The sequence below is a fragment of the Lagopus muta genome, chromosome 7, assembly GCF_023343835.1.
Source record: "Lagopus muta isolate bLagMut1 chromosome 7, bLagMut1 primary, whole genome shotgun sequence".
Lineage (NCBI taxonomy): Eukaryota > Metazoa > Chordata > Aves > Galliformes > Phasianidae > Lagopus > Lagopus muta.
In genome coordinates, this window is record NC_064439.1 from 14,283,106 (window position 1) to 14,293,329 (window position 10,224).

At 38.1% G+C, this 10,224-nt stretch overlaps 1 protein-coding gene across 2 annotated transcripts in view; it reads left to right on the forward strand.

Moving 5' to 3' along the window:
* KIF5B (kinesin family member 5B) overlaps window positions 1–9,726 on the forward strand; it is a 32,041-nt gene extending 22,315 nt beyond the window's left edge. For both annotated transcript variants that reach the window (XM_048952286.1, XM_048952285.1), the window contains exons 18-26: window positions 320–381; window positions 466–575; window positions 927–1,028; window positions 2,573–2,633; window positions 2,717–2,788; window positions 2,957–3,061; window positions 3,551–3,767; window positions 4,814–4,946; window positions 7,192–9,726. In XM_048952286.1, coding sequence (XP_048808243.1) covers window positions 320–381; window positions 466–575; window positions 927–1,028; window positions 2,573–2,633; window positions 2,717–2,788; window positions 2,957–3,061; window positions 3,551–3,767; window positions 4,814–4,946; window positions 7,192–7,198 — 869 coding nt within the window. In that variant the 3' untranslated portion in view covers window positions 7,199–9,726. The remainder of the gene's footprint in view (window positions 1–319; window positions 382–465; window positions 576–926; window positions 1,029–2,572; window positions 2,634–2,716; window positions 2,789–2,956; window positions 3,062–3,550; window positions 3,768–4,813; window positions 4,947–7,191) is intronic.
* The last annotated feature ends 498 nt before the right edge of the window (window positions 9,727–10,224 follow it).

A 10,224-nucleotide genomic window follows, 5' to 3' on the forward strand; every position in this document is an offset into this window, starting at 1 on the left:
GGTAGTCAGTCCTTCCTTCCCCCACCCCAGTTGAAAAATGTCACAATAAATATGAAAGTGGTCAGTCTAGACTGAAGGGCAGAGCTATAAGGTAGCTTCTTGCTACTGAACTTACAGCGTTAGTCAATGGGAATACATACTTGCTGTGTTCAACTGCTAAGAGTAGGATTAAAGATGTTAATGATTATAATTGATGTACATAGATATGCAACTTTGGTATTTTGAGGTGTGGGAGAGGAGGAAAGGGGAGCTACCTTCATCCTCTTTGTGGCAGCCTGGATACCTGGCTGAAAAGTCTTCTCTTTTCTCCCATTTCTAGAAAAAGTCCATGAGATGGAGAAAGAGCACTTAAATAAGGTTCAAACTGCAAATGAAGTCAAGGTAAGCTATTTTTTTTTTTTTTTTTAACAGCCCAAATTGTAACAATTGAAAGCATAATACATGCTGTTTTGTTTTTTCAAATAGCAAGCTGTGGAACAGCAGATTCAGAGCCATCGTGAGACACATCAGAAACAAATCAGTAGCCTGCGAGATGAAGTTGATGCAAAGGAAAAGCTTATCACTGAACTCCAAGAGTAAGCGATTACCGTCATTGTGGTAATGGCAGATGGCTCCAGTCTGTGCAAGTACAGAAGGACAGTAGGATGGGAGGGAAGTGGCAGGGCAGGGATTTTTCTTCATATTTCTGTTGCTTTACTGGATGTCATTTATGATAGATGCACTTGACTGCAACAACATATCAATAATTAGAAACTAAGGCTTCTGATAACATGACTTGGATTGCAGTTTAATGGTTTTCTGGATGCTTGTCATTACAGTGATACAACAAAGGTCTTTTCTGCTTCAGGTTAATTTAAATAGATATCAAAGACATATTCCTTTCCCATCCTTTTAAAAATACATCTGATTATTTACTTTGTCTTCAGCCAAAATCAGAAGATGATGCTTGAGCAGGAGCGTCTGAGAGTTGAGCATGAGAAGTTAAAAGCAACCGATCAGGAGAAAAGTAGAAAACTGCATGAGCTTACGTAAGTGATGATCTCACATAAAACAAGTGTGTGGAGGAACTTATTTTTTAAGCTAGAGACCTGATATGATGATGAAGTTGCTTTCACTGTTTGATAGATATGCTTATTAAAGTGAAGCTCCAGAGCCACCTTGAATTTAATTTTTTAGAACCTTTTTCACTGCCTTAGTATATAAAGCTGGAAGTAAAATAATGAAGGATGCAAAGATGTCATTGTTTTATGTAACAAAAGGCCTGGCATTTTTCAGTGTTGAAAAAGTTCAGTGCTATGGGATGAGCAGTTAACTTCATATTTTTACAGCTAAGTTTTGCATGCTGTAAGACTAGAAGAGACTTGCATTAACATTAGAACTGATCCTTACTGTTTCTAGTTCTTGCGTGGTTTAGCTAGTTAGGTAGTTCTGACTTAAACTGCAGAGGTTCCAATAATCAGACTTGATTGATCTGTTTGTAAGCAATAATCAGCACATACTTCTCAGGACTTTTACTGTGAAATACGTTGTTGGTTAAATTGACTGAAATTTGAATGGTAGTGTGTAAGTAAGTCCACCTTATTTATTTAATATACCTCTAATAGTCCCAATAGATTTTCTTGTCATAGAAGATTTAATAAACATACCACGTTTGTTTCATATTTTGCAGGCTAGTAAAAGAAATACACAGCATTGATCTCTTAAGGGGACTTGCTATGTTAGAAACTTTGCCCTTCCAAGGATCTGCAAGAAACATTAAAATTCATTTGATATTATGTCCTCCTCCTTCAATCCAGTTTTTTTATCCGTTGCACATCAGAAATGTGCTGGCAAAGGACAGACCAGAAATAATGCTGATTATTCACATTTTATTGACCTAAATAGTTGTATAAGGTGTATACAACTACTTTTCCAATGAGGTCTGGAAAACGGATAGAATGCTGACAGATTCTTTAGCATATTTGATCATCTCAGATGTTTAATCATTTAGCTGCCATCTAGTAGTGTAACTGGATGAGAACTTTCCAGAGCATTAGCAGTGCAGTCACTGCTTGCACGTTAAGTAGGAAGACAGGAGCTGTTCAGAGCAGTACTGTTGGGTTATATTCCTGGAAACTGAAATTCCATTGCTTATGGTGCAAGCTTTGGCAAATGTAATGGAGGTGAGGTGGTGGAACAAAAAGAGAGAATCCCAAATCCATTGCTTGATACTTAACACATTCATAGATGATTGAAGAGAAGAGCATTTGTAGAATAAGATTTTCACTGGTGTTACTGAACTTGATTCTGAAAAATCTTCCTTCATTCATTTTATAAATTCATAACTTAAATAGCTGAAAGTACTTGTTTGTATCTGTTCAGTATTAGGAGTTCTCCCTCTTTGCCATTTGCAGCTTTCTCCCTTGTTCATGCGAATTTGAGTCATGTCATCAGTTGGTTATATCCATAATCACGAGGGCTTCAGCTGAGAAGTAGATGTTTTTCATTTGAACCATGTGGTTTACCACTCTAGTCTTCTTAAAGCATTTTCAGCTTTGTTCAGATGCTTTAGGATGAATATATTCTCTTTTAGGGTTATGCAGGACAGACGGGAGCAAGCAAGGCAAGATTTAAAGGGCTTGGAAGAGACTGTGGTAAGCTTATCAAAATATGTTCTGTAGGAAATGGAATTACTTGCTTTTTTCCTTGAGAAATTTCTTTTCTTCCTCAACTGTAGGCTAAAGAACTTCAGACTCTCCACAATCTTCGGAAGCTGTTTGTTCAGGATCTGGCTACTAGAGTGAAAAAGGTAATGTGGTGCTGTGATGATATTTGGTGTCTCTGAGATTGTTGTGTACATTTCAGACTCGGTTCTAAACTGAAATTGATCTGTGTTTTATCTGTTTTGATTTTAACATGTAAGTTCAGATTTGTACTCGGTATCTTTTTTTCCCTTCTCATGCCTTTGTTACTGCAGAGTGCTGAGATTGACTCGGATGATACAGGAGGCAGTGCTGCACAAAAACAGAAGATTTCTTTCCTTGAGAATAATCTTGAACAGCTTACAAAAGTTCACAAGCAGGTACGACGAGACCGAATTTCAAGTTCAACCAAAAGCAAACATACTACTTAAGCTGCATTATATGGAAGCGATGTGTTGTTTATGAAGTAACTGTTTTGAAAGTATTTTGATGTCTTGAATGTATTTCTTGATATAAAACAGTCGGTTAAAGTTTTCCTATAAAATAATTCGGTGGGTACCAACGAAATAGTTGTTTAAACCAGAGAAGACTGAAGCTGGTGTTAAGAGTCAGTGTCTCATTCTGGGCGAGATGCCTGCTTATCCCTGACAGCACATAGGCTGTGAGTGTCTATGTTGGGTAGCGTATTCTTTCATAGTAACAGATGACAATCTTAGTGCTGAGCTATTAGATTTACTAGAAGTTTAAGTACGCTGGGATAGGTGCCGTGCTGTTCATACCAGACAGTATGCCTGGTCAGGGGATTATGTGTTGGTTGGCTCTACCCATAAAGAGAGAAACCAAGAAACTAATGGATTTAATTTCTGTAGCTGGTACGTGATAACGCAGACCTTCGCTGTGAGCTTCCGAAACTGGAGAAGCGACTTAGGGCTACAGCTGAAAGAGTTAAAGCTTTGGAGTCTGCACTGAAGGAAGCCAAAGAGAATGCGTCTCGTGATCGCAAGCGGTATCAGCAGGAAGTAGACCGTATAAAGGAAGCTGTGAGATCCAAAAATATGGCCAGACGAGGACATTCTGCACAAATTGGTTAGTAAAGAATCTATTGGCTTCTAAAACTTCCAGCTCTCCTGATGTACTTTTTTTTCTGCGTGTATTTTTCAGCCGTAGTTGGATCCACTCACATGAACATGGTGCGGTGTTCTACAAGTTCTGTTGTGGCTAACAGCTGAACTGCGTGTGTGTTCTGTTGTATTTTGTATCAGATGGGTCATTTCTGTGATCCATTGTGTGAGCTGGGAAAGTTTTACCTAGAATTCTACTCTGAATGTGTGTTCTGGCTCCTAGAACAAAACAATACTGAATGCACGTCTTATTTAACAGCATTTCAAGATGTTCAAGAAGTAGGTGTGTGGGATTTAATAGACATTATCAGTAGTAGGTGTGCTGTTGGACTGGATCTTAAAGGTCTTTTCCAACCTTTATGATTCGAATATGGCAGAACTTCATAAGGCTGTATAGTTTTGTATGAAGTTATGAAGTGTTAGGAGCTGGTGCAGTGCTCAGTGCAAACAGTATTTATGAAAGCACATGAAGCATGTGAATTGCCTGTCAAAATTACTTTGTTTTGAGTTCCAAAATATAGCAAGTATTATAACGCGTGCTAGTAAGTAGTGCATGGAGCAGTGTTATTTGTGGAGTAGCCCATATGCAGAACTGCTAGCAGAGCAGTGTAACTAGTGGTAGGTGTGAGGTGGGCAGTGTGGTAGAATTCTTTTCAGGAACATAATGCTCGTGAAACTTAAGTGATGAGCTGAATTCCTCCTGACAAGAGATGGTGCTCTTCCAAGGACATCTGTTAGGTGGAGCAGATAATACATGTGAAGATAATTATTCAAAACTTTGTTAGCTTTAATTCCAGCAGGCACAATAAAAGGAACACTTTGTCAGATTAGTACTGAGCACTGAAAAACAGACAAGTTCTGAAAATACCATCTCCTGAATTTGTTTTGATTTAATTTAAAATGCATTCAATTATTATTATTTCTCCTAGGACGCTGTAAAATAAGCATTAGTAAATTTGAATGTTGAAAGTGTTACATGCAGACCTGTAAGTCATGTCTCTCTTAATACAGCTAAGCCCATTCGTCCTGGCCAACATCCAGCAGCTTCTCCAACTCATCCAAGTGCAATTCGTGGGGGAGGTGCGTTCACTCAGAACAGCCAGCCAGTTGCACTGCGCGGAGGTGGAGGACGGCAGGACAAAGTGTAAGTTTGGCTCGAAGGACTTGAGACTGCTCTTGTGTTAGCTTCATTACTGCCCGTCCTTCTGCATAAAGTCACGTGAAGAATCGTGGACTTTTTTTGCCCAGAATTTATAGTTTGAAAATCAGTATTGATGTGCATCTGATGAATGCAATTGTTTTGCAACTAACATTCACTGACCAACAGTACTGCTGGAGTTCTGTTCCAGTAGAGCAAAAAAAAAAAAAAAAAAGTAAAAAAAAAAAAAAAAAAAATAAAGGTAATAAGGATACTATTACCAACCACAGCAAATAGCTAATATTTGGGAAGGGAGTGGACATGTCATGTTCTTTTGGCTTGCTAGTATTTCCTTTTGTAGGTCCCTTTAGAAAGCTTTGGACAATAAAATAAAAAAGACCCTATTCTTATACATTGTTTCCTTGCTGTTTATACCAACTGTGTACTGTGCTTTGTGTGTTGGTAACTTGCAGGTGTTTAATGGAACAAGTAATGTCTCTGTCCAGTAAATTTAAATGTACTAATTAAAATACAGCAATAGTAATCGAAATCAATATATGCATTTTTAAAATTGAGACTGCATCTCTAATCTCATAAATTGTTGAACTGAGTCAGGTACTCATATGTAAGTTATTCACTCAATTAAGTCTCTTTTATTAACATCTGCACTGCAGTTCATTTATTGGCCACTGAACAGAAAAGCTTTGCTGTCTCCTCTGTCATCGCCCTCACTTCTGAGTGTTCAAATAGGGATATCCTGTAGGAATTGTTAGTTAAGATTATCTGTATCTTCAGTTGGAAAACGCTTCCAATATGATCCTGTGATCATTGGCCTTTCCCTTGTTGAATGGCTCCAGAGTGGCTTATAGTAATCTTGTTTTTGTTCATTTATTGTTGTTAGCTGAATGTCTTTTCAAGACTTTTGCTGTAATTGAGGGGAGGAACTCAGGCTGTAGAACTAGTTAGAGGAACCTGGTTCTGTTCAGTAGTCTTTCTTAAGGTGAAGTGGAATGTAACTTAATTTGGAATAACATCTGCCTTCAGTGACCAAGGAGCTGGCAATTCATGGATGTTTGATTATTATTTTGGAGTGATGAAGCTTATCTTGCAATTACTTTGACAATGAAGGTAGTGTAGTTCAGCTGTCCTATGCAGAGGCATCTGGAGGTGTGATTGACCTAATTTATTGTAGATGCCTTGAGCGTGTGGATATTCGTGGTACGATAGTGCTGCCTAGATCTGTGAAGAGAGAGAGAGAGAGAGATTACTGAATGTCATACGTCTTTATCAAGTAGCTTAAGTACCCTTATAATCAGCAATAAGGGACTGAATTTTGAGCTTTTATCTTGCTGTGAAGAAGGAACTTTCACTGTTGGTCGTGGGGAATTTAAGCAGGAGACTTAGCACTTTGAGTTTTGGACTATTTGTAGATAAATCATCAGAGAGAGAAAAATAGATAAGTTTAAAAAAAAAAAAAAAGAAACAAGAACAACCAAATGACAAAAGAAACCAATGACATAATATGCTCACAGAGTCTCTTTAGGCAGTTGTAAAGCTTTCATAGATATCTTCAGTATAGGCCTGTTACCTGTTGCTATATAATAGTGCTGAGTTTAGCTCTTAAGAGCAGAACAGTGGTCTTTTTTCTTCTTATGAGGGCTTATACTAAGATAGCAAGCATCTGGATTTCTGGTTAGGTTAGAAGTTCTGGTACAGTAGAAACATGATATGCTGTTTCATATCTGGAGACTGCCATTTAACAAATTATTCTAGGTATTCTCTGGTAAACGAAGAGTCATTTGTTACTTTCCTACAGAATCAAACTTCATTAGTGCTAAATAATCTCTTCATTCCCACCGTGTCCTTCTAGAAGAGCAGCAGCTGCTAGGTGGGTAGGTGGTACCCAGACAGTTCTCACTTCCCTGGAAAAGTAGCAGTAGCTGTGGGAAATGGAGATAGAATTGGCTGGATTGTAATGTTTGCTGCTTTGGGTATCTGGTCTCAGTAGTGTTAGTCAGCTTATCTTGCTGTAAATTTGTATTGGTAACAGCCAGCATTGCTTAAATGCTTTGTGTTGCGTAATTTCTCATTCTAAAGCAGATGTTGTATTAGCATTTATTTAAGTGGTTTAAGAATTGAGCTCTGAAGAGCTGTATAAATAGTGAATGTGTTCTACTGTAAGTGTAAATAGCATGGCTTTTTTGGCTTATCGAGTACAGACCTTTAACTCCTTTATTTTTCTCATTTACAGTTGCTGAGAGGCTAATGCAGCATGAGGAGGATTGGATATCGTGTAGAGGGAGTCATTCCATGACAATAATCTCTCCCTTTGGGGACTGTAGGATTATTTTTTGAAAATGTATAAATTATACCTGGCCTGTACAGCTCTTTTCCCTTCTACAAATTCTGCTAACTAATTCCCCCTTCCCCTCCAAACAAACAAACTAGAGTGCAATTTTGGCGTCTTGAAAAATGACATGTTAGTTAAAGTGTAGCTCTGCTCATTACACGGTTTGTCTTTCATGTCTTAAATTTAGTCTGCACTGTGCCAAGCTGAATGTACATTAAGAAAACCTTAGTTCAGATTTTCTAGCTTCTTTTGTGTACATTTATTGTCTTAGGGAATGTGCAACAGTGTTGAAGTATATTTCCATTTCCATCACTTCACATAACACTACGTGTCCCACTGAACTAGAACGGCACTGCGTAACATTACGGTTTTCCTTTGGAATGCTGCATAGAGCATTGGAACTAAACTTATTTGTACAGCATCAGAATACTGAAGTGTGCTTACAACAACTGCCGTACGGCACCGCGAGCGCTGCACCACAGAACTAAAGAGTTCAGTATGAACGAGGCTGTTCCACTGTTATCTGATTCGATGCCCCTCTATCGGGTGCTTTAGAATTAAATACTGTACAGTACTAAGAGTAAACCGAAGTTTACAAAAAAGACTCTGGCAATGGATTGTCTCATCTGTCCTGTTCCTGGTTCTACACACAGTACAGTCTGGTGGAGTGAAAACATTCTGCTTCATTCTGATGAGCTTGTTTATCCATTTGTCTCTATCTGTGACGGTTCACTTTCGCTGTTTCATAATAGTGAAATGAGCACCATCTAAAATGTAACTCGATATTCCACTGCATACACAGTACTGAACTTTGGGCTGAAATTTTAACTTCCAGTTACAGTAAATTTGAGCAACGATTTCAGATATGCCTAATCAAGGATAAGACTTCTTAAAATGGCTGTATCTGCAAGTCCCAGAGATGCGTTTAAAAATAAAAATAAAGCACTACACTGAGTTGTACTTGTAATCCGTTTGTGAGTAGGTATATGGAATGTCCAAAGTAGTAGTTGTTGAATCTTTTTTCTTCTCTTTGCAATAAAGTCCTGTGAAGTGGCTAATGAAATGAAACATGGGTTTTTTTGGTTGGTTTTTTGAGCTCTGATATTCCCACTGAGCTGAATCTGGGTTTTAAACTCTTCTAGTGCAATTTGCCTAACTTATTCGTAGGGTTTAGCCACTATAATTCTTAGAACAGCTTCTGGATAGTAATTAGTTATCAGGTCTTTGAGGAAGAAGGAACTGAATGTTACGGAAAGAATTTGGATGGCTCTCCATGCCCAATTAATACCACTTTGGAGTCTTCTTGATGGGTGTTCCGCAATTATTGTGGAGAAAGAGATCTGTGGCTGTTCAGACAGCAGTTCGTGTTCAACTTTTATATAATAAATAGAGAAAATATTTATATTATGATGGAGCGTAGTCAGACTTTAGACCTTGAACCACTAGTTTTCTATATCTACATTAGTCTGAGTTTTTAATAGTTTGCTTTTGAAAGGCTGAGTGTATCGGTCAGAAACGTCACTTGTTTTGGAGTTCTCAGCGTTTAAGGCTTCTGTTGGTGAAGGCTGCCCAACACTCCAGGCTTGCTTGTTTCAGAGCATGTTCAAACACAGCACACTGAGAAAAGGAACAGCAAACAGTTCACCTGAGATTTCTCATAATGGAAACAGCACTGCCCGTTACTTCTCTTTGCATTGACTCCTTCAGTGCTCAGGCCTTCATGTATTGATTTGCAATCATAAAAGCAAAACCCCGCTTTCTTGAAAATGCATTCAAATGAAGCAGGATTTTTTTTCTCGTGCCTGTGAATGGGGGTTTCATTTCTGTGGGTAATCATTGTGGGTTTTGGTGCTGAAAATTGCTGTATTTAAAAAAATAAATGGTAACTAATCTGTAGCTCAGCGTACGTCACCTTTTTGTATTTAAACTTTTTTATTTTAAACCTTTTATGGAGTTTACCAAGAACTGCCTCTTAAAATGTAAAAAGGAAAAACGGAACAAAAAACCTTTTTGTTTTCAGGTTTGGCTGTCATAGGTCAGCTGGACGGGACAATTACTGTTTTTTGTAAATGTAATCTTCAGTCTCTACAGGGAATGTTCAGCACTGCTAGTTAAACTTGCAGACTTTGAATGGTTCTTATTTTTACGTTCCTCTAGGTCACATTTTTACAGGATGGTTTAGGATAGGAACTCGGTGAAATAATATTTATTTCAGGTGAATGACTAAATTATTTGCATAGCTTAAATGCTGACTCACTGCTGTGTGTGATTCTAAATTTGACATGAGAGGACAATTCTACCTGTGGACTAAGATGATTTAACTTCAGTACACTTAAGATGCATTAAAATGATTGATTTGGGGAAGACGCCGTTTAGTTTTAATTTACTTGCATGCTGTAAATGTATTTGTGTTTAAATAAAGAGAAGAAAAATCTTTGAACTTTCTGCGTTTATTGTATGTGCACCGCTATGTCCAATGGTCAGGGTGTATTTTAACTTTCAGGTTTCCTGGCCAATTATGTCATCTGTGATCGCATCCCTAACCTTTTGTCCCACTGTTCGCAAGTTTTTCATACGCCCCATCATAAATATTTAATCTTGGTCTTCAAATGATTGTTCTGATTGAAAAATGAAACAAAAAACCAACCCTACAGTTAATGCCTTGTGGAAGAAATTTGTGGGAGCAGAAGGCAATAAGGATAGACGTGTCCTTGGTTTGGGGCTTACTGACAATCAGGGAACCATTGCTACTCTTGGATTATATGTGTTCCTCAAAATAAAACCTTGTTTGGAAACAAATTGGAGATGTGGGCAAGTGATGTGTATTCTGAGCAAGTGGAAGTGACTTTTTTGAAGGCTTTTAAGGGTGAAGATGCCTCATTTAAAAACAGCCGGATGCAATGCTTCCCCTCACTATCTTCTCACAGTGTGCAC